General features: G+C 44.2%; 1 protein-coding gene across 3 annotated transcripts in view; it reads right to left on the bottom strand.

Moving 5' to 3' along the window:
• Positions 1–24,360, bottom strand: part of CACNA2D3 (calcium voltage-gated channel auxiliary subunit alpha2delta 3) — a 1,591,404-nt gene that overhangs the window by 313,059 nt on the left and 1,253,985 nt on the right. For all 3 annotated transcript variants that reach the window (XM_073644583.1, XM_073644584.1, XM_073644585.1), the window contains one exon: positions 16,179–16,300. In XM_073644583.1, coding sequence (XP_073500684.1) covers positions 16,179–16,300 — 122 coding nt within the window. The remainder of the gene's footprint in view (positions 1–16,178; positions 16,301–24,360) is intronic.

Here is a 24,360-nt window from a genome sequence, read left to right as displayed (position 1 = left end):
TAGAATGCAGTGTTTTCATGTAGAGCTAAGGGCTACAGATGCATTGATAGATTGATAGTTGGCATGCAATCTTAGTTCCTAGTGTAACCATTATTCTAACCTAGAGCTTTATCACATTTTGTTAATCCAATAATGAATGGAATAGGTTTTTAAAAAATTCCAGGTTAGTTTTATAAAAAAAATGCATGACAGAAGTGGTAGTCAGATGGGCTGAAGTGCAAAATTTGGACTTGGGCCCCCACCAACATGTTGGTCAGATGAATAGGCCCTTGTAGCGCACTAAATCCTTTAAATACATGCGTGTTCACCCCCCCCATACAATAATGTCCTTCATCCTGGCCCCTTCCAGTAATAATGTCCAAATCCTGGCCTCTTACAGTAATTATACTCCCCATTCTGGTCCATTATAGTAATATTGCCCCCCACTCTGGGCCCCTTCCTGGTTTAATGTCCCCCTTTTCTGGGCCCCTTCCTGATTTTATGTACCCCATAATGTTATGGTCCTGGGCCATTTATTTAATAATGTCCCCCATTATGGGCCATTTATTTTATAATGTCCCCCCATCCAGAACACCATCCTATAACAATGTCCCCCATCCAGGGAGCCATCCTAGTAAAATGCTCCCCATCCTGTGCCCCTTCCTAGTATAGTGCCCCCCATCCTGGGCCCCTTCCGTTCTTCTACCGCACATTTTAAAAGGAAACAAATGATTATTCTTACCTTCCTCTGCTCCCACAGTCTGCAGGGTCCTCCTCTATAGTCAGAAGCATAAGTCGGCAGCTGATTTTGGTGTACCGGCATTGGCAAGCCCATTTCTACAATGGGCCCGGTCGCGGTCACACCCTTTGAGACCGCAATCGTTACACCCCTGGCAGAAATGTTGGACTGATATACATCCCCAGTAACATTGACTCTGGAGGCCCACTGTTCACTTCCATGCAAATTTTACATTACTCTCTGTGGCAAAGCCAGGTAAGCTTGGGTTTATCCCTAGCTCTACAGGTTCTGACTAGATCATCTAGCTGGCCCTACATATAACCAGGTTAGCTGTTCTTCTTAGTCAGTCAGCTCAGGGAAGCTGAACAGACTGGATGTGTCTTAGAGCTTAAGAGAGAGACAGACCAGAATCCCTCTCTGAGAAGAGTCTGCACAGGCCATGTGCAGAAAACCGCAAGTATCAGTGGTTGCTATGGGCAATAGCTGTTTTGTTTGACTGAGCTGGAGCTAGTTCAGCCATGTATGAGTAGCCAAGGTGTGTTCTGTTTAGTTAGCGCTTCGACAAGGCTAGGGATTTATGTTTATGAGTTTGTCTTGGTGGTGTGGAAAGCAATAAAAACTGCACGTGTTTGGACTAAAACTGTATTGCCTGTATGAATGCTACCCAAAGCCTAATGCCTACCAGAGAGAGTGAATCTCTACTCCCCATTCCAAAATTTAAAGGGAACCTGTCACCATAAAAAAACACTATTAACCTGCAGATATGTGGTTGATCAGCAGGTTAATAGCATTACTAACCTACCCACACTTAACCGAACGCTGTAAGGAAAAAAATAATTTTATTCCCCCGCGCAGCATTCCAGTTTCAGTCATGGGGTGGCGTTGGTTCAGTCATCGTTCTGAGTATACATAGTGGTGGCTGTACTGTGCCCCCAGCCTTGACTGACAGCTTGCTCCAATGTTTTTGTAGCACTCAGTAGTCCAGTATGCCGCCAGGAGTCGGCTATGATATCAAAGTTATATGATGTAAACAGTGAATTTCCGTTCACTGTACGGGCTAGAAAGGAGAATGAGAAAGCATCCCCTGAAGCCAACGTCCCTGACCTTGAGTTGTCCAGCCCCAATGCAGAGTCAGTGTCAGTCAGGGCTGGAGGCTAGGTTACAGCAGCCCTCTGTATACTCAGAGTGGTGACTGAACCACCACTGATGCCGCCCCCGTAACTCGAATCGGAACGCTTCCGAGCCTGGGTGGCAGACAGCAATGAGTTGCCCCAGAATGTTTGGAGGAAAAAATGAGAAGAGATCTGTTTTGGGAAGACAGCGGAGTGTAGAGCCATAGGTAAAGCTTATTATTTTAAAAACCTGTTTACAAAAGGATACTATTGAGTTGCATTCCCACCAAATATGTAAAAATGTTCCCTTGGCTCAGTTGCATCTTCAGTACATATCGCTGGGAGCACATTTGTTTTAGCTTAGCTGGGGTCAGATACCACCTGGGGAGTATATTGTATGGATTTTCTTGTAAACGTATGCATTGAGAGGTAGCTTTCCGAACTTTCTTCTAGTGGTTAAAAAGTACAGTTAAGTTTCTTTCCCATTTCCTGACAAAGTAAGGGACACTATGAGTAGAGAGAGAGAGGCTATTTATTTTGTGAGCAGGGAAAGAAGCTTTTTAGGAGCCTTCTGTTGAGCCCAGAGCTTCACAAACCAGTTGAGGTCTCTGTCTGGTTCCATTGCTGAGGGGAGCTGACCCTCAGCATATTGCATGATACAGTAGTTAAAGAGGACCTTTCATCAAATTCTTCATGTTGAACTAGACACAAGATTTAATAGTGGCTGCAGAGCGGAAAATGTTTTTTTTGTTTTATTTTGCCTCTCTGTTGCATAGATTTTAGCAATCAAAGTATTTGTCACCTAATGAGTTAACTTTTGTTAAGTCTGAGTGGGTGTTATCAAATAATTTTCACTGGGGGCATGTACTTCTTCCTCCTGTATGATGCTGACCAATCATAAGCAGGTAGCAACACTCAGGAGAAAGAACACACCCCACAATGACTTCAAGCAGGTGTCTCAGTGTGTGAGATGTATGACAGACAGTCCTCATCTCCTGGTCTAACCTCCTGCATGATTAGAAAGCCATACCCATAGCCTTAGCGTTGGGTACTGCAAAAGGCTATGTTGAAATTAAAGAGTGGTTTGGGAGCTAAGGCTAGGAATCTAAGAAATACCTGAGTTATAGCTTCTTGTATATCTACCCATGGCTTGAGGAAGGGATGTCCAACCTAATCTATAATTCTGCTTAGGTAGACTGCTTTGTTGTATTTAATTAGGGATGGTAAATCTATACCACATTGATTGGGCAGAGATACAGTATCTTATGTGAAACCAGGGGCTTAGAGTTTGCCCAGATGTAGTCCCTACAAATCTTCATAAGCTGCTGGAAAAAATTACCAGGTTAGTAAATTTGTAGGAATTGAAGTAGATAGGTTATCTTGGGATTGATTATTTAATTATTAAGTTGAACATGTTCTTCTTTCCTAGCCATGAGTCCAAGAGCTGAGTGGCTGGTATGGTTGGCAGGAGGGCTTTTTAGTTGAGGTTGTATACTTGGTGAGATGTTTATACAGAGGAACTTGATATAATCAAGGCCATAAGAATCTATTACCGCTGTCAGGGTGTTTGAGTAATATTGAGAGCCTGACATTTGGTTTTATTGATTTTGAAGTTAGATATCTGCCCATAAGCATGAAATGAGTGTAAGATTTCAGGAACAGCCATTTCTGGGTTAGAAATTCTGGGTTAGAAATTTGAAGTATCAGGTCATCAGCGTTAGCAGCAAGCTTATTTTTATTGGACCTGCATTGGATGCCCTATTTGATTTTATTTTGTCTTAGCGATTTTAGAAGGTTTTCCATATTTAGTATGAATAGAAGCGTGGAAAGAGGGCAACCTTTTCATTATTGATCTTAGCAGGCTGGAATACTATTTTGTTGACTAGTAGGTAAGCTTTAGGAGGTTAATACATGGTGAGAATAACTTTGGTGAAGCTACTGTAAGCAGAAAGCCACATTTTGTCAGAGTTTTCTCTATCTAGCTAACTCTGCCAAAGGCCTATTTGGCACCTTTACAAAAAACTAGAGGGGTTTTGGTCTAACAGGCAGAGAGCAGCAGCTTTGATTGGTGTTAAGCCCTAGACCTATCACAAAGTGAATTGTATAGATGAGAGGATCGATTTGCACAGTATCGAGTCTGAGTTGAATTTCTTAAAATCCACGGTTACATTCGAATTTAAACAATCTGCCATTCGATTTGTGAGTATCAGCAAAAAATATATAAAATTTCCAGCACCATTTCACACACGACTCAGTGAGCGGGCTAATGGTGCAAGGCACAGCAGGGTGAGCTTCCCCATAATGCCATGCAGCAATCCAATTACATGGTCTAGCCTGGCCAGTTAGGGGGCTACTACAGGAAGTATAAAACACAGGGACCAAAAAGGAACAACATTTTTTGCTTGCACTGTGTAGAGATAGGAGCTCAGAGCATACAGCATAGGGATAGAGAATGGTCTAATGCGAATGTGGTGTACTGCTTCAGCGCTGATGTATCAGAGTGAAAACGGGAGTGATAATCTCAGTCTGTGAATATTAATTCAAAGGCTCAAGCGATATATAGGAAATCGCTGTTGATGTTCATTAGACTCCAAAGGGAATTCACAGTGTTATACACAGATTTTTCAGGCAAGTGGAGGCATTTTAATTGTTTGATTTGCACAAGTTTGTTAGCTGCAAATCAATTTTGGGGTAAAATTTGCAAAGACGGCGAATTCAAATTTCAAGTGAACAGCTCATTTTTGTCATTGGATTCTACCCATGTGATATCTGAGTATTTTGTTAGATTACTTAACATTTAAAAAAAAAATCTCAAAAAAAAAAAAAACACTCCAAATTGACCTTAAAACAGAGTCTCGAGTCAGTCTAATTTTAAAACCATATCTCTCCGTAAAATTGGAGATTTAGGCCCTGATTACATTATGTTTGGATTAAACAATAATGAAATCATCAGCTGTTCCATCTTAACCCCTAAAAAGGAATTTGGATATGATGGAGCCACAACGGAGTCCTTTACTATCATGAGGCAGATAGAGTCGCTCTGTAGTTTAGCCTAACATTTCAATGGTGTCTGTCTTTTTAGGCCGTAAGAAAAGCTCTGGCTGCCAATCTATTATGTTAAAGGGGCAACTTTAAGCAACAGGTCAGGGTACCGTATTTTTTGGACTATACATTTTTTTTTTATAAGATGTGGGTCCATCTTATAGTCTGAATTGGTAGCGAACCTGGGGGGGGCGGGTGCGGTGCAGCGGGGGTCACAGGAGGTAGGGTCCTTCAGGAAGCCGGTGGAAGTGGAGGAATGCGGCGGACCCTGGATGCGAGAAGCCGGTGCTCCAGCAGCAGGGAGTTGCAGTAGTGGAGAACCAGGATCACAGGGCCTACCATTCCCTCCCTCAGGAACCCAGTGGCTGCAGCAGAAGAGGTGAGATGCTGCGGGTCCGGTGCCTGTCGGCCGGTGTCTAGCTGTTGGCTGGGGCCTGGCTGGGGGCCTGGTGCCTGGTGCCTGGGACTGGGGGCCTAGTGCCTGGGGGCCTGGCGCTGGGGGCCTGGTGCTGGGGCCGGGTCCTGGTACCGGGGCCAGTCTCTTGCTGTGAGTGGCGTGGCAGAGCGGCGTGAGCGGCTTCCGGTGCCCGCGGCCATCTTCCTGAAGCTGTGATCTACAGAAAAATGGCCGCTGGCATGGCAGAGCGCATGCGCCGGCTCCGGTGGCCATTTTCCTGTAGATCACAGCTTCAGGAAGATGGCCACAGCCACCGGAAAGTAGCTCATGCAGTTCTACCTCACAGCCAGACACCAGCCCTGGTACCCTGCCAGGCCCCGGCACCCAGCCAGATACCGGCCGGCCTCACCTCTTCTTTTGCTGCCGCCGCTGCCTTCCTGAAGGAGGGAGGGAGAAGAGGGCCCGGCGATCCAGCTCCGCCACCGCACCACCGGTAAGTTACGTTCGGACCATAATATGCACTTCCCATTTTCCTCCCAAATTTGGGGGGAAAAAGTGCGTCTTATGGTCTGAAAAATATGGTACATAAACTAGGTGTTAGGCGTTTGCTGGATTCAAAATGGGTTCAGAACCATCAGTGGATTCTGTGGTCTCCCATTCTGGTCCAGCCAGGGCTGATGCTGCTCAGCATCATCATCAGTCCCAACATCTAGCTGGTGCACGAGATGTACAAGTTATCTCTCAGGTCTTTGTTCCTAGCAACATGAAGTGTAGGTTGCGGAGGGAAACAGGGCTGCTACAGCCTAAGTCCAGGATTCACTGCACTGAGCATGCCCGTGACATAGCGGACCGTGATTGGTGGTTTGGGAGTCAGCTGATCCGGTGACCTGGCACAGCCTGATTGGTCGCGGGTGACGTCACCAATAGTGTGACGGTGGGCAGTGCTTAATCTTTAAATAGCCCGCCCACAAACATGGCGGCACGCTCTGATCATTGAGCTGTGATGGTGTTGTTGTGTGGACGCTTGGTCGTTTGGGCTCCACGTGTGCTTTAGCTTCTGTCAGGAAGGTATTCAGCTGCAGTCCTCCAGGCTGCATCGGGGACCCCGGGGTCGGTTGCTTTCCATTATTTAATAAAGTTGTTTGCAACCGTCCCCTTAACAGTATCAGAGCGCCAGGGTCTTGCCGAACATGGCTGACAACCAGCAACTGCAGCGCTATATACAGCAACTTGAGGCCAGACTTAGGACTCTGGAACAAGCTGACCCAGTGGCTGATATCACTGCAGTAGCTACCCAGGCAGCTTCTCAAGCAGCCAATCTGGTTAACTCGGCTGCGGTGAATGCTGCGGCAGCTGCAATCGCCCCATTACCCCGTTTTGCTCTCCCGGAAAAATTTTCTGGTGACAGCAAATCCTGCAGAGGTTTTATTAATCTGTGCTCCATTCATTTGGAGATGATGGAGGCACAGTTCCCCTCCGAAACGGCCAAAGTGGGTTTTGTCATCTCGTTACTTTCTCACAGGGCCTTGGAGTGGGCTACACCCCTGTGGGAGCAGAGTGACCCGGTAGTGGCTAATGTGGTTCAGTCACCGCCAGCCACTATGCCATTCAGTTCAGAACCTTTGCGGCTGAATTGGATTGGTCTGAGCGGTATTTAATCCCGGTGTTCTGGAAGGGTCTGGCTGGGCATATTAAAAATGCTCTATCTACCAGAGAGATTCCAACCTCCCTGGAGGAGTTAATCTCTCTCGGTAACCGAATAGATTTGCGTCATGCAGAACACAAGTTAGAGCTGGAGGTCCCCAGACCTCAGTGTCAGTTGGCACCTTCATTCTCTAGACCCATTTCCAAACCCGCGACTTCCAACCTTGAGCCTGAAGCTATGGATGTATCCCGGACTGAGTCTAGCCCCTCTCGTTCCCGACCTGCACATCTCTTGGAGTACCCCATTAATAAGGGTTCCAAGCAGTCGGGAAAACGAGTGTGTCTAACCGCCGTTGTAGGAGGTGTGTTAGATTCCGGGGCTCCTTCCTCCAAATTATTGTATAAGGTGACATTGTTCTTCGGAGCAACCACGGTTACTGCCAAGGCGTGGGTGGATTCTGGTGCCGATGACAATTTTTTGTCATCTACGTTTGCCCAGAAGTACGCCATTCCTATGTAGTTACTTCCAAAACCAATGAACATTAGGGTAGTCAACGGTTCACTACTGGACACACAAATAACCCACCAGTCGATTCACCTCACCATGTCATTTCCCCAGGGTCACCGGGAGGTTATCTCCTTTCTTATTATTCCCGGTGGATTAGATGATGTGCTATTGGGTCTCCCGTGGTTACGTTGTCACACTCCACACATTGACTGGAATTCGGGAAGAATTTCTTCCTGGAGTGAGAATTGTGTGTCTCAATGTATGGTTACAGTCACCCAGAGGGTAGTCTCTGAGCCTTCTTCCGACTTGGCCGCGCTCCCTGTGCAAAATCAGACCTTTGCGGATGTCTTTCCCAAAAAGGCTGCAGACACTTTACCTCGCCACCGACCGTATGGCTGTCCTATTGATTTGGTCCCCAGCACAGATCCTCTGTCTGTCCCCGAGACCCAGGTTTTGTCAGATTATATCAAAAAGAACCCTTGGGTAGACCTTTTGTCCCGGTCCATGGATACGGCTGAGGGCAATGATGAGCCCAGGCTCACTCTTCCTTCTGGGAGGACATTCGTTCCCCCTAATCTACAAAATGAGGTGCTCTCCTGGGCACATGCCCCTAAGATCGGAGGTAATTTTGGGGTCAAACGTACCACAAAGTTCCTTCAACGGTCATATTGGTGGCCCCGGTGGCGCCAGGACGTTAAGGAATATGTTCTAGCGTGTGTCTCCTGTCCGAGAGATAAATCATCCCGTCAAAGTCCGGCTTCTTCTCCACCCGTTACCCGTGGCGGATTCCACAGATCTGACTCTGCTTCTCCTGAATAATGGCCAACATTCGCGCATTCTGGTTCCTATGCCAGTTCCCTCTATGGAACCTGGGGTCAGAGATTTGGCTCTGGAAGCACAGGAGGTTTGGGACCATACCCAGGATGCTATGTTGGCCTCCAAGAATCGAATGAAAGAGTCGGCTGACACTCTTCGTCGTCCTGCTCCCGTATTCTATCCGGGTGACAGAGTGTAGCTCATGGCTCGCAATATTAAAGTATGCGGGGAATCTGCTAAGTTTGCCCCCCGCTTTATTGGTCCTTTCAAAATTTTGGCCCAAGTAAACCCAGTAATGTTCCGTTTACAGTTACCACGACACCTGAGGAGTCACGACACTTTCCATGTGTCGCTCGTTAAACTCATTCGCCTGACAAAACTCGCTGAACCCCAACCTACTACAGACACCAGGAGTGATAATCTCAAGGTGCAGGCTATTATGGGGTCTAAGATGGTTTGTGGAAAAAAAGGTTACCCAGTACACTGGAGGGGCCATGGATCTGAGGATCATCCCTGGGAACCGGTGGACCACATTCATGCTCCCCTGCTCGTTGAGGAATATGAGTGTCAAGTGGAGGGGGATGTTAGAAGGGGGGATAATGTTAGGCATTTGCTGGATTCAAAATGGGTTCAGAACCATCAGTGGATTCTGTAGTCTCCCAGTCCGGTCCAGCCAGGGCAGATGCTTCTCAGCATCGTCATCAGTCCCAACGCCTAGCTAGTGCACAAGATGTACAAGTTGTTTCTCGGGTCTTTGTTCCTAGCAACATGAAGCGTAGGTTGTGTTGAGGGAAACAGGGCTGCTACAGCCTAAGTCCAAGATTCACTGCACTGAGCATGCCCGTGACATGGCGGACCGTGATTGGGGGTTTTGGAGTCAGCTGATCCGGTGACCTGGCACCGCCTGATTGGTCGGGGGTGACGTCACCAATAGTGCGACGGCGGGCAGGGCTTAATCTTTAAATAGCCCGCCCACAAACATGGCGGCACGCTCTGATCATTGAGCTGTGATGGTGTTGTTGTGTGGACGCTTGGTCGTTTGGGCTCCACGTGTGCTTTAGCTTCTGTCAGGCAGGTTTAGCGGGGGATAGGCAGCCTTAGATGGAGGGAGGCAGGTAGCTTTGTCTGACAGTCTGGCTCCGACAAAGGGGTCGCCATACACCCCGAGCAGTCTGCAGACGCCGTATTCCCGGCACCACCTGTAAGCCACATGGAGAGATACTCCTCAGTCCGGTAGCACGACGGCTGGGAGCATGTATACGCCGGCGTGTATCACACGCGCATCCTAGCGCCTGCTATATAGTCCCTGTGCTGTAAACAGGGCTACAGATACATTATTTATCGCACATCTCTCGTGCAGTTAACGGAGATAGTGCGAATCCCTATTCCCGTTCCGGTGTGCAGTGACACGGAAGGGATTGTTACTTCAGTTGGTTGTTTTACCTTCTTACCCAGAAGGTGTTCAGCCGCAGTCCTCCAGGCTGCATCGGGGACCCCGGGTTCGGTTGCTTTCCATTATTCAATAAAGTTGTTTGCAACCGTCCCCTTAACACTAGGAAACTAAAAATTATCAATTATAGAGGTTCAGCTCTTTGCTACTCACTTGGATATGCACAGGAACAGAGTTTTAAGCTCAAAGCAAAATAAAATGTATTCTCTTTCATAAACTTTACAGCTCCAAAAATGAAAACATCCATTCTTCAGCACAAAAGAATAACAAAGCAGTCCTTTTTCTGGGTAAGGTAAATTAAATTAAAGTGGTCTCACCAACTTAGCATTACAGGAACCTCTCAGACTGTACTACAGACTATCCACCAGCTCTATCTTTCTCCAGTCCCAGGACAATGTTCTCTGCTAAGCTAACCCAACTGCCTGTTATTAGGTCTGTAAGACCTAGACTGGAGTATGGGAACAACCTTTCCCACTCAGGCTCTCTTGTCACTCCTAAATCCAGGACCCAAAATACAGTCAAATAAAAACCCTCTCAGTAACCTAGTGTTACAGATACAGACTTCCTGGGACTTAAATTACCGAGGCCAGCCACCTTTGTGACACATACATGGCATCCAGAACCTTACCTCCTGCTTTCATACAAGTATAATGAAGGACTCCACTGGAGTATGGTTGAGTTCTTAGATCTGATGGAACTCCTAATGGAGTTATGACCATGATGTAAACAGAGCCTAAGTTTTATTTTTACAATTTCCAACATCTATTTAAATTTTATACTTGGCTGATTTCACCACAACAGTCATCATGGACCAACTGTAATATCCTGTTTTTCCAATTACTGGATGTTTTTGAGACTGGCGTATGATCATTACTTATGTGAAATTTTACAAAGGGAGGACACATTACTTGACAGATGGTTTATAGATGGAGAAAATAGTCTGCATAATGTGTGAATGTTGTAAGGATATTAGACAGGAGATGGGTCACAGTGGAAGATGAGTAGCAGGCCGGCAGCTGTAGTGTTTGAAAAGATTATGAGAAGGAAGTAAGAGGATGAGAGTCCAGATAAAAGACACATGGAGCAATGAATATGAGAAAGTGCTAGGAAGAAAATTATTTTCCTTGTAAGATAGCCTATGAAAAATTGCAATAGAATCCATATTTTACAGACCAAATCCTATAAGATTAAATTTTGAGTGAAATTTTTAATGAAAGAAAATATTGAGGACTGGGTGATAATGGAGTTTCCATGTAAATAACTTCTGCTACAATATAACAATGAGGACACTGAGGAAAAAAACAGCAATATATAAAACATCTTTCTAATAAGTTCTGGATTCATGGTCTACTAGGCTGGAGACCATCAGTCAGACAACAATGGAGAGATTAATACATCTGCCACTAATGATGATCCCATGTTGCGTGGGCTTTTTCAAAACATTTCTGAACAGAATGAGTCAATTAGACAACAAAACAAATGTGAAGTTGACACCCTGAGGAAATATGGCAAAGAAGTCAATAACTTGTCTGCAGCGGAATTCTCTCTGGTTAGGTTTTCTTTTGGAAAACATTCATAAATGGCCTTAACAAATGTAGAAGATTTGAAATTTAGATTTTTATTACCTTCCCTAACCCGAAACCAGGGAGACAGTTTTGTTCAAGTTTCTATAAATCATTTAGCAAAATATGTTACATCTGAAAGCAATTGAAATAAACAAAATGATGTTCTTGTTATGTGCAATCAAGTTGAAAAAGCAACTTTGGGATAGCTGTGAAGGATTTCGTCAAGTTCGTTTTGGATACTCCAATTGTGAATTTCGTGTGGTCAATTCTGTGTATGATGCATTGGTTGCAGATATTCATGAGCACATGAGAGATATAGCATATACACCGCGTGCAGAATTATTAGGCAAATTAGTATTTTGATCACATGATACTTTTTATACATGTTGTCCTACTTCAAGATGCATAGGCTTGAGAGCCAACTACCAATTAAGTAAATCTGGTGATGTGCATCTCTGTAATGAGGAGGGGTGTTGACTAATGACATCAACACCCTATATAAGGTGTGCTTAATTATTAGGCAATTTCCCTTCCTTTGGCAAAATGGGTCAGAAGAGAGATTTGACGGGCTCTGAAAAGTCCAAAATTGTGAGATGTCTTGCAGAGGGATGCAGCAGTCTTGAAATTTCGAAACTTTTGAAGCGTGATCACCGAACAATCAAGCGTTTCATGGCAAATAGCCAACAGGGTCGCAAGAAGCGTGTTGGCCAAAAAAGGCGCAAAATAACTGTCCATGAATTGAGGAAAATGAAGCGTGAAGCTGCCAAGATGCCATTCACCACCAGTTTTGCCATATTTCAGAGCTGCAACGTTACTGGAGTATCAAAAAGCACCAGGTGTGCGATACTCAGGGTCATGGCCAAGGTAAGGAAGACTGAAAAACGACCACCTTTGAACAAGAAACATAAGATAAAATGTCAAGAATGGGTCAAGAAATATCTTAAGACTGATTTTTCAAATGTTTTATGGACTGATGAAATGAGCGTGACTCTTGATGGGCCAGAGGCTGGATCAATAAAGGGCAGTGAGCTCCACTCCGACTCAGACGCCAGCAAGGTGAAGGTGGGGTACTGGTATGGGCTGGTATCATCAAAGATGAACTTGTGAGACCTTTTCAGGTTGAGGATGGGGTGAAGCTCAACTCTCAGACCTACTGCCAGTTTCTGGAAGACAACTTCTTCCAGCAGTGGTACAGGAAGAAATCGGTATCGTTCAAGAAAAACATGATTTTCATGCAGGACAATGCTCCATCACATGCATCCAACTACTCCACAGCGTGGCTGGCCAGTAAAGGTCTAAAAGAAGAAAAAATAATGACATGGCCCCCTTGTTCACCTGATCTGAACCCCATAGAGAACCTGTGGTCCATCATAAAATGTGAGATCTACAGGGAGAGAAAACAGTACACCTCTCAGAACAGTGTCTGGGAGGCTGTGGTGGCTGTTGCATGCAATGTTGATCGAAAACAGATCAAGCAACTGACAGAATCTATGGATGGAAGGCTGTTGAGTGTCATCATAAAGAAAGGTGGCTATATTCATCACTCATTTTTTTGGTTTTTGTTTTTGCATGTCAGAAATTATTATTTCTAAATTTTGTGCACTGATATTGGTTTACCTGGTGAAAATAAACAAGTTAGATGGGATTATATTTGGTTTTTATTAAGTTGCCTAATAATTCTGCACAGTAATAATTACCTGCACAGACAGATATCCTCCTAAGGTAGCCAAATCTAAAAAAAAAAACACTCCAACTTCCAAAAATATTAAGCTTGGATATTTATGAATCTTTTCGGTTGATTGAGAACATAGTTGTTGATCAATAATAAAAATAATCCTCTAAAATACAACGTGCCTAATAATTCTGCACACAGTGTATACAGATGTGTCTTCACTTACCTTTCCACTTGGCTCAACGGATCCTGAGATATGTGATGCAAGATGATCAGCTTTGAAAATACATGATTTTGGAATTATTCTATCTTTACCTTGAGCAGCTCAAGCAACATCTGCCTCTGTCACCAGGCACCACCACATTTACTCGGCAAGTGGCGCTTACCGGAGGAGGTGGCATTACTGGTATGATTGGGCATCTCAGGTAATGTCCAGCTAAGAATACTAGTGTGGTTGTGATTTGTAGTGTCACCAAACCAGGGACAGTGTGTGTGTTGTCCAGGTGCTCAGCAGGTGTAATCAGCTCCCTGCTTTGGCCACCAAAGCACACCCTGTTTAAACTCCAAGGATTGTTGGGAGGTATCAGTTATTGCTTCGTTTACTCCTTGTGTTGCCAGTTATTGCTTGGTTTAGTCCTTGATCTCTGGTGCCATACGTCTGTTGTTGTAATCCTAATCCTGACCAAACTTGTGAACCTAATGACGTCTGTCTCAATGAGCCCCCACCTGATCCTACTGTAATAGTGGGGAAGGGCGTAGCCTTCCCTTGGCACTGAGATAGTTAAAAGAAGTGTTCCTGAAGTCAGATCTCTCTGAACTGTTGGTAGGCCAAGCTAAGGGGTTAGCTTCAGTGGTCCAGTCAGCAGAGTAAGGGGGGAACTTAGTGCCCTGATCAAGCCTTGAGTGATATAGAGCTTGTTCCTGGCATAATTCCTTGTGGGTTGCAGTACCTGTAAGCAGCCACAAGATGCCACTGTCCTGAGTGCAGATGTCAGGTTGAGTCTGCTAGCAGTGTTACAGACAGTGATGGGTTAATGCTGTGTGATGACAGCTCACCGAGGGTGGGCACATTAGGAAAATCTCTGTTTAGTTTCCAGGATCAGGAAGTGATTCAGTAGTAAGAGATAGGACAGCGAACTGTGCGGGCAGCCTGAGTATATAGTGGCTGCTAGGGTAGACGGGAGCTCCATACCCTCAGACAGTGGTATCACTAGTGTGAAAGTCTCCCTACGCAAGAGCAAGAGTCCTGTTAGCCGGCCGGAGAAACTCATCAGAGGTAGTGAGGACCCGGGGCACTTCTAGTCTGCAGGAAGCAGAGGAAGATAAATAGGACTCCAGGCTAAGATGTGGGGGAGAGATATCGGACCCAGATCACTGTTGGTACTGCAGAAGAGTCTCTTGGGCTAGAGATTAGAGTCACAGAGATGCTTCACTTAAAGAGGGAACCAGGGCTGAAGATGTTGCCAGCGCCTGTGAGAGAGATAATAACCTGTCGGGCCTTATCCATTATATCTGCCTGTAAATATTGTACATATTCCTCTTCCCCAAGTAAAGTTCAAGTTCTGGTCAAGAACCTCGTGTCCTCTGAATTTATTTCTGCCCTGGTCCCACAAGAGAAATGCCTGGAGACAGCTGCGATCGGAAGGTTTGAAGTAAGTGGAGAGCACCACATACACAGCCACACATCAGAGGGAGGACACGAATTGTCTGTAGGGTGCCAGAGCGAGAGGGGGCTACAGCTCGCCCACGACTACCTCGCTGGGGCACCTTACACTACAGAAAAGGAATAACTTGATAGAGCCTGGATGTCTGACCCTTCAACCCCCAGGGATCCACGGAAAGGTGCAATGGAGCGCCTAAGCTGAGCTTGAATGGAGCAGAAGGTCATATACTCAACAACCACTTCATTCATTGTCTATAGGACTGCAAGAAATAGTGGATCACTGTACTCAGCTTTCTCCACTTGTCCCATAGATAACAAATAGGGAGAAAATAGAGCATGCATACCTCCACTTCATTCATGATGAGGAGAACTTTTATTGGGATCGCTTGGATCACTACAGTCAGACCTCCAGTGGTTAGACCCCCAAATAGGGGATAATTTACTACTTTGAGAATACAAAAGGTTTTTAAAACAAATTGAAATATCTCCAAATGGCACAATTTGAAAAAAACAAACAAACCCACATATAACAATGTTAATTAGAAATGGTATGGCTCTGAAAATGCCACATCTTCAAGTCCAGTGCTAAAATGAACTGCCATTATTTCCATGTAATAATAGGATAGGTCCTCAAATTAATTTCTACATCTGGGCCCTAGAAACCCTACTCTGACACTACTAACTTTGCTTTTGTCTGACCATTTGGTATCTGACTACGGTTTTGTCTTATCATTCTATCCCTGTTTCTGCGTCTCTGGTTACTGACCCAGTCCTCTTCTCGATTGCTCCTTTTGACAGCAGTTACTTTATGGACATAACCCAGGGAAACAGTTGTAAGTCCAGCTACCTGAGTAGGTGTTAAAGGGTGATGGCCAGGGTTCTTCTAGCCATTTTGAGCCGATAACCTCGCATAGACTTTATAGTAACATTCTGTAGAGAGATGCTTATGGCAAATGTGTCTATATAGTTGTGATGTGGGCTGCAGCCTAAAATGGGTTTTGATAGCACATTGTGAAAATTAATAGATTTTATTAACACCTTTGTAGGTGTTAAAGGGTAATAACCAGGGTTCTTCTAGCCATTTTGAGCCGATAGCCTCATGTAGACTATATAGTAATATTCTGTAGAGAGATGCTTATGGCAAATGTGTCTATATAGTTGTGATGTGGACTGCAGCCTAAAATGGGTTTTATTAGCACATTGCGATAATTATTAAATTATTAATTGATTGATATTGTACTGTAAGAAATTTGGTCCTTGACAACACATGCGGAAAGGTTATAGTGGACATATCGATATGTTCAAAATTTACAATTTAAAGCATTTATTTTTTAGTGTCATATAAGATGCCATAATAAGAAGACATCAAAATATTGGCCATTCTGGAAAACCTTGATTATAATTACAAAAAAATATATAATAGGTCTCACAATCTAATTACTATTTAACTGTAAGAAACATTGACAGTCACAGAGGTATTTTTAAACCATATGAAAGAGAAAGGCAACAAGTCGAATGCAGTTGCACAAGTAATGAAACTGCAGGAAGATAAGTGTAGATGGATATATCCCCAGCATTTATAGTTACTGACCTGTACTAAAAGGTATTGAATACACAAAGCTTCCAGGAATCTGTTCAGCAGCTCGGCGGTACCACAAGGGAAAGTGGTCGGCATTGTAAATGCTCTCTCTGTCATCAGATGTAAGAAAATCTCTTGAAGCAGAAGGAAAATAATAGTTATGTTACTCCTTGTTTTTGAGACTAGATATGACTACAATAAAATAAAAACACAATAAAAAAATAATATTAAAATAACATTCAGGGCAACAAAATAAAATCAAAATGCTAATACTAGTAATGCTGTTTTCAATAGCATTACTTCTGAGAGAGAACACACTGCTGTAGTCTCAAAACTGAAATACTGAGACATATAAGAAACCACTTTAGATGGTACGGATGCATCTCACTGAATTAGAATATCATCAAAAAGTTAATTTATTTCAGTTCTTCAATACAAAAAGTGAAACTCATATATTATATAGAGTCATTACGAACAGAGTGATCTAATTCAAGTGTTTATTTCAGTTAATGTTGATGATTATGGATTACAGCCAATGAAAACACAAAAGTCATTATTTCAGTAAATTAGAATAATTAACAAAAAACACCTGCAAAGGCTTCATAAGCGTTTAAAAAGGTCCCTTTGTCTGTTTCAGTAGGCTCCACAATCATGGGGAAGACTGTTGACTTGACAGATGTTCAGAAGGAAGTCATTGACACTCCACAAGGTACCAGAGTTCCAATTTTCATTTGGAAATCAAGGTCCCAAAGTCTGGGGGAAGAGTGGAGAGGTCACAAACCAAGCTGCTTGATGTCTAGTGTGAAGTTTCCACAATCAGTGATGGTTTGGGGAGCCATGTCATCTTCTGGTGTATGTCAACTGTGTTTTATCAAGACCAAAGTCAGTGCAGCCGTCTACCAGGAAATTTTAGAGCACTTCATGCTTCCCTCTGCCAACAAGCTTTTTCAAGATGGAAATTTCATTCACCAGCAGGACTTGGCCCCTGTCCACACTGCCAAAAGTACCAATACCTGGTTTACAAACAACAGTATCACTGTGCTTGATTGGCCAGCAGACTCGCCTGACCATAACCCCATAGAGAATCTATTATAGAGAATCTATGGGGTATTGTCAAGAGGAAGATGAGAGACACCAGACCCAACAATGCAGACGAGCTGAAGGCTGCTATCAAAGCCACCTGGGCTTCCACAACACCTCAGCAGGGCCACAGGCTGATCGCCTCCATGCCACGCCGCATTGATGCAGTAATTGATGCAAAAGGAGCCGGACCAAGTATTGAGGGCATTTACTGAACATACATTTCAGTAGGACAACATTTCGGATTTTAAAAACATTTTTCAATCTGTTGTTATAAAGTATATATTATTTACTGAGATAATGACTTTTGTGTTTTCATTGGCTGTAAGCCATAATCATCAACATTAACAGAAATAAACACTTGAAATAGATCGCTCTGTGTGTAATGACTCTATATAATATATGAGTTTCACTTTTTGTATTGAAGAACGGAAATAAATTAACTTTTTGATGATATTCTAATTTAGTGAGATGCAAATGTGTGTTGTTTGCATGAGATTTTACCCCAAACGTTATTATATTAGTTATCAACAAGGTATCAACATGCGAAATTCGAATGCACATTCTGACATTCAAGTAATATCTAACAGAATGCGGTACACATAGCAAATATTTAGAAATTCCAATTTGCTAGCTTTGCCAAATATTTCCCAAAAAAATGACTTGAGGCAATCGAATGTTCTCTAAAGCCTTTCGCATTCAATGTAAGTGTGTAACACTATGAAGTCTCCTAGGACTGTATTCACCCCCTTCCAAGTTCTTGATTGCAAACAAAGTTCTAATATTGTCAAAGTGACCTTGACATACAAGGCTGTGAGTAAACAGAGGGTAACTGTTTTTCCCTGCTGCTCTTTCACACACTATTTATAATATTTTTTCAGTGTTTTATGGTTTTAATTTTCTATCTGTATGGCTTAGTTGGAAGCTGTAATATTCTCTGTCTATCCAGATTAACCACAAAATGTCTGCAGCTTTCCCTGCCTCTGCTTTTTTACAGGCTATGATAGTCCTTTCTAATTGGCTTTGCTTTACGATGTGATGTGATAGCTACTCAGTCATAATGTGGAAGCCTGCTGTGCCACTCTCCAGGTCATATAAACTTTTTCTGGCGGATGAAATGTGTAAAATGACAGTGACCATTTCAGGCAATTTGCACAAAGCTGTTCTGAAGTTGCTCATATTTGCCAGGTTCAGAGAATTACTAAAAATTTGATACAAATTCCAATTCATATCCAATCGATTTGCTAATCTCTGCTATGCAGTCATTTAGTCATGTTATCTGACTGTGAAGATCCGGGGTCTTCCGTGGGCATAATACTACTCAGACAACACAGGGCGAGGGTAAAACAGTGTGGCAATACTTTATTGAACCATAATAGGGGAAATAAACACATAGAACAGTCCCAGCAAATACCTTAGATGGTACAACATTACACAATCCCACCCTTCCGCTCCGCCCGCCTGGGATAGAACAGCTGCGACTTTGGGACTTACAGGGCCAATTACCTCAACCAGTGGCCCCCCGCTTCTGGTGGGCCCCTACAGAGAAAAGGTAGAGGCAAGCTTAGGAAGCTAGCAGTCCATCAAAGTACAAGGCCAGGTGACCCAAGGGACCCACCCTGGCTTCTCCGAGAGTTTGCATGGGTTCCATGCGACTGGAGGGTCCCACTTGGCAACCCCAAACAGCATAACCATGGGGCAAGGTGACTTCATAGTTCCAACCTTGTCTTCCCAAATGTATCCATGGCTTCTCTGATAGTCAATGGAGCAGATCTGTATCTTTCCAGTCAGGGCCATATACCCTTAGGCTGGAATCATATAGAATACAAATCTGTGTTTCTCTGGATAAAGCCATACTACCAAGCTGATGGTCTGAGAGCATCTGATCTTTGATTCTCCTTGTAAAGTCTCTTTCCAATCTCTGTTATCAAATCTCTTTGCAGCAGGGTAGAAAAACCATTTTTTTTATATTTATGACGCGCCCCCTGGGCCATGTTCAAGGGGATACCCGGAGCCGGATCTGTATGGGGGTAGTAGTCCTTGTGGCGGTGACCCGGTCCGTGCCCAGGGTGTCAAACTAAGTGGCAGTCTATGGCAGTAGATGTTGTTAAGTGTCGACTACGCCACCCGTTGAGTGCGGCTTTGAAGCCGCCGCTGCAGAGCAGTCCGCTGAGGCCAGTGGTATATGTGCAGCAGTGATGGTATAACCCCCAACGGGAGGGGTATGGCCTCAGGGCAGCAGGTGTGGATGATGGGGGTTGTGATGATGCAGGAAGGAGAGGCAGAGTCAGGAGATGCAGTTTCAGGGTTTTTACTCACTGATGTTGCTTTTAGTCACTCTGGCCTTGAGTGACCACCCGAGCCGTGCTGCGTCCACCAGGTCCTGGACTCGGCCAACCCCCAGGCAATTCCGGAGCGTGGTCCTGAGCTCCTTTCTGACTCTCCCTTCTTCTGGCCGTTCCCACCAGGGATCCACTTTTGGCCGGCTCCCTCGGGTCTCTTGGTGGTCAAGCCTCCTCTGGGCTCCCTGACCCTATACTTGGTGTGCCTTTCTAGTGGATTTGGTGAGGGTCGCGGCAGATCCTGACCACGACCTACGGTTCCTGGCTAAGGTTTACTTCTGCCTCTGCCAGCTTGGGTTCCGGTACCCGTGTCCGCCAACCCTTCACCCTTCTGTCCTTATTCTGGGATCTTGGGGTTCTCTTCTTGTTTCCTCTCTGGGTCCTTCTGACTCCTCTCTCTCTCTCTCTCTGCAGGCTCTGTTCTGGAGCTGGGCCCAGCCGGAGCCACAGCTCCCTGTCAGCCCTCCTGGCTGAGCTCCTCTGCTCTGCTTCTCCTCAGGCTGAACTCACAGACTGACCCTGATCTAAGATGGTGCCCACCTTATATACTCCCTCTATGTGTGAGCCCAGGTGACCAGCACCCAATGAGCTCCTAGCTTTACCCAAACTGCTCCCCCTATCTGCCCCTACACTACTGGGATGTTCCACCCCCCTCCCACTCCAGCCAGGGACAGACGCTGTTGTACCTGCACATATACTGGTGGGAGTACCGTAGTTCTGTCCCCCGGAAATGGGATGTATGTAGTGCATGCAGCCTACTAGCTCAGTTCCACACTCCATCCTTACCCGGGAGTGGAATACCACACCTCTGGCTTGAGGTGTAATACCCCTGTAGCAGCCGAATCCTCAGGGTGCTACATTTACATATGTGGCTAAGGTCATCAGTCACATGTCAGAGGTAAAGGGGCATGGCTCACTCAGGTCTCATTGAGCTAATCAATTTATATAGTAGGTATAGCAGGGGGCTCTTGTAAATAAACATCTAGCTAGCTTATTATAATATGCAATTTGCATAGTAATAAACATCATTGTTCAAAGACCAATAGAAGACAACATTCAGGGTTATATAAATACTGGTCTGTCCTTCTTGAACAGCCACAGAAATACACAAACATTCATAAGTCAACAGAAGCATAATAGTGTATTTCTCTTGATTTAACAAATCTAACCATCTGACTGATTAAGGTTATAAGCTGTAACGTCACACTGACCAAATTAATAGATTAAATTAAAAGGGAGATGGAAACCGAGTCACAATATTGGCGCATAGGTGTAGTTAAAAATCAGATACAAAGCTCATTTTAAGAACAGCTTACTTAGTAAGTGTACAAGGGGTGTTCAATAATTTATCTACCTGAATATGAAAACAAACTCTTCGAAGAAAATTTAACTTCCTGCTTTTCAATGTAATCCCCATTGACTTCAACATACTTATTCCAGTTTGCCTCTTTGATAAGATGCGCTCAGAATAAAAGGAATCTTCTTTCTGCTGCAAGATCCCTGTTAATGCCTCTTTGACTGCATTTTCACCAGGAAATCGTTGCCCATGCAGACATTTCTTCAAATTCTGAAATTGAAAGTAGTCACTGGGAGCCAGGACAGGACTGTAGGGTGGATAGTTAGGTTTCCTGATAGTAGCTTATGATTTGCGAGGCTTGAGAGCTCTCGCATTGTCATCAAACAGTAACACACCTGCTGAAAACTTCCCACAGCTTTTCTCTTAGATTGCTTCATGTAATCCCTTCATTTTTTAAGTACAGGCGTATTCAGTAATTGTTGTCTTGTGTGGCATGAATTCTGGTAGTAAAATGCCTTCTACATCCAAAAAAACTGTTGCCATGATCTTTCCAGCTGACTGCTGAACACAAAATGTCATTGAAGTTGGTGACCCTCTTGTTTGGTCTCAGGACCATGGTGATGGACTCATATATCACCACCTGTAATAATTCAACATTAGACGTCTCCTGGATTTTCTCTAAGCATGTCTAAATTCTCTTTTGTGGCTCCCACCAGGAATTGAACTTTGACATCCCCAAAAAAACATGGAGAATACTGGAAACTATGCCAACTGAAATGCCTAATTTATGAGCTATAACAATGACCAGACGATCTTCCAAAATCATGGCATCCACTTTACGGCACATTTCCTCTGAAGATGTTTCGACAGATCGCCCTGAAAGCGGCCAACTTCACTTGATTCCCTAACCCATTTAATTGTTTTGCCCAAAATTTTACTTGTTAATAGGAGGGTGCTTCATCAACATATACAGCAACTATCATTTTATGGATTTCTTTAGTTTTATTTTCTTCCTTTGAAAGGAATTTAATCAAGGAACAAACCTCCAAATCCTTCACTTTCTTTGTAGAGTCGTAGTGTATTGCACTTGCCATCCTGTTACTTCCAGTGCTTTCATCAGACTGAACGTCTACTGGGTCTGTTGCATTTCCAGACATGTCTCACCATGAACAGAAAAGCGCAGCTCTCTAACATTGACAGAACATGCTGGGGTAGATAACTTATTGAACACCCCTCATACATTACACAAAAAAAAAAAGTTTTAATACCTACTCAAAATAAATCTACAGTTCTGTTTCCACTACCCAATCTGTAACATGTAGTGATGGGTGAGCACTAAAATGCTCTGGTGCTTGTTGCTCGGATCGAGCACACTGGAATACTCGGGTGTTCGACCCGAGTAAGGAGCCCAATGTATGTCTACCGGAAACTCAAACATTTTTCAGGCGGCTTTCCCCCAGCGGTCTGCAGAGGGCCTAAAAATTGCCAAATCCATGGGAACAGGGCTCAAATGACATGGGAACAGCATGGGGAAGACCCCTGGAAGCATTTCTGACTCCCAGGTCACTGCTGTCAACAATGTTGTCAGAGGTATTACGCCACTTTTACGGACTCACAATAAAACATACTAAAACGAAACCAAAATGGATTTTCCTGGGAAATATGTTAAGGAACATTCTTTCCAGGGTATGACTTGTACATAAGGCAAAATAAATAACCAAAAACAAAAATATTAATCCACACCTTGGGCTATGTTCACAAATAGTGTTTTTGATGCGTTTTTGCGCTTTTGCATTGCTTTCAACCGTAACAAATGCATTCACCGGGATATGTCATTTTAACATTTTACAACCTTATCTGGACATGTGGTGTGTGAGACATGATCAGACACATCCTCTTTCATTTATGAAGGAGGGACTATGAAAGTCACAAAGCCTATTTTTATAGGGCCATCAGGTGGACTTTACTATTCTTAAAGGGCCAGCAGTCAGCCCTCACTATTCTAAGAGAGCCATCAGCCGGCTATGCTTTGTTGTTCCCATTACTAAAGAGTGGGTCTTCTATACTGTTATTGCATATGCAGTGAGTGGCAGGGCTGCCCAAAATTTGGACGCACCCCTTTGGACTTAGAGGAGGGCCTCCAGAAAACAATATTCCCATCACTAGGAAGTGGGTCTCCCATTGTGTTTGCCTATGCAGTCAATGCAAGGGCAGCCAAAAATTTGGACCTACTCCAATGCCCCTTGGAAGAGACATAGAGGAGGGCCTCCTGAAAAAAAATGTTCCCATTATTAGGAAGTGGGTCCCCTATTGTGTTTGCCTATGCAGTGAATGCAAGGGTTGCCAAAAATTTGGAGGCACTCCAATGCCCCTTGGAAGAGACGTGGAGGTCAGAGGGGCTTTTGAAAACAATGTTCCCATTATTAGGAAGTGGGTCTCCCAGTGTGTTTGCCTATGCAGTGAATGCAAGGGTTGCCAAAAATTTGGAGGCACTCCAATGCCCCTTGGAAGAGACATGGAGGTCAGAAGGACTTTTGAAATCAATGTTCCCATTATTAGGAAGTGGGTCTTCCATTGTGTTTGCCTATGTATTGAATGCAAGGATTGTCAAAATTTTGGAGGCACTCCAATGCCCCTTGGAAGAGACGTGGAGGTCAAAGGGCCTTTTGAAAACAATGTTCCCATTAATAGGAAGTGGGTCTCCCATTGTGTTTGTCTATGCAGTGAATGCAAGGATTGCCAAAATTTGGAGGCACTCCAATGCCCCTAGGAAGAGATATGGAGGTCAGAGGGCCTTTTGAAAACAATGTTCCCATTATTAGGAAGTGGGTCTCCCATTGTGTTTGACTATGCAGTGAATGCAAGAGCTTCCAAAAATTTGAACCTACACCAATGCCCCTTGGAAGAGACATAGAGGAGGGCCTCCTGAAAAAAATGTTCCCATTATTAGGAAGTGGGTCTCCCATTCTGTTTGACTATGCAATAAATGCAAGGGTTGCCAAAAATTTGGAGGCACTCCAATGTCTCTTGGGAGAGACATAGACATCAGAGGGCCTTTTGAAAACAATGTTCCCATTATTAGGAAGTCGGTCTCCCATTGTGTTTGTCTTTCCAGTGAATGCAAGGGCTACCAAAAATTTGGAGGCTTTCCATTGCCCCTTAGAAGGACCGTGGAGGTCAGAGTTTCTTTAGAAAACAATATTCCCATTATTAGGAAGTGGGTCTCCTATTGTGTTTGCCTATGCAGTGAATGCAAGGATTTCCAAAAATTTGCAGGCACTCCAATGCCCCTGGGAAGAGATGTGGAGGTCAGAGGGCTTTTTGAAATCAATGTTCCCCTTATTAGGAAGTGGGTCTCCCATTGTGTTTGCCTATGCAGTGAATGCAAGGATTGCCAAAATTTGGAGGCACTCCAAAGCCCCTTGGCAGAGATGTGGAGGTGAGAGGGCCTTTTGAAAACAATGTTCCCATTATT

This window comes from Phyllobates terribilis, unplaced genomic scaffold (assembly GCF_046119375.1).
Source record: "Phyllobates terribilis strain yellow unplaced genomic scaffold, ASM4611937v1 Scaffold_8__6_contigs__length_399053987, whole genome shotgun sequence".
NCBI lineage: Eukaryota > Metazoa > Chordata > Amphibia > Anura > Dendrobatidae > Phyllobates > Phyllobates terribilis.
Note: the sequence above shows the minus strand (reverse complement) of the source record. Positions and strands in the feature narration are given on the sequence as shown.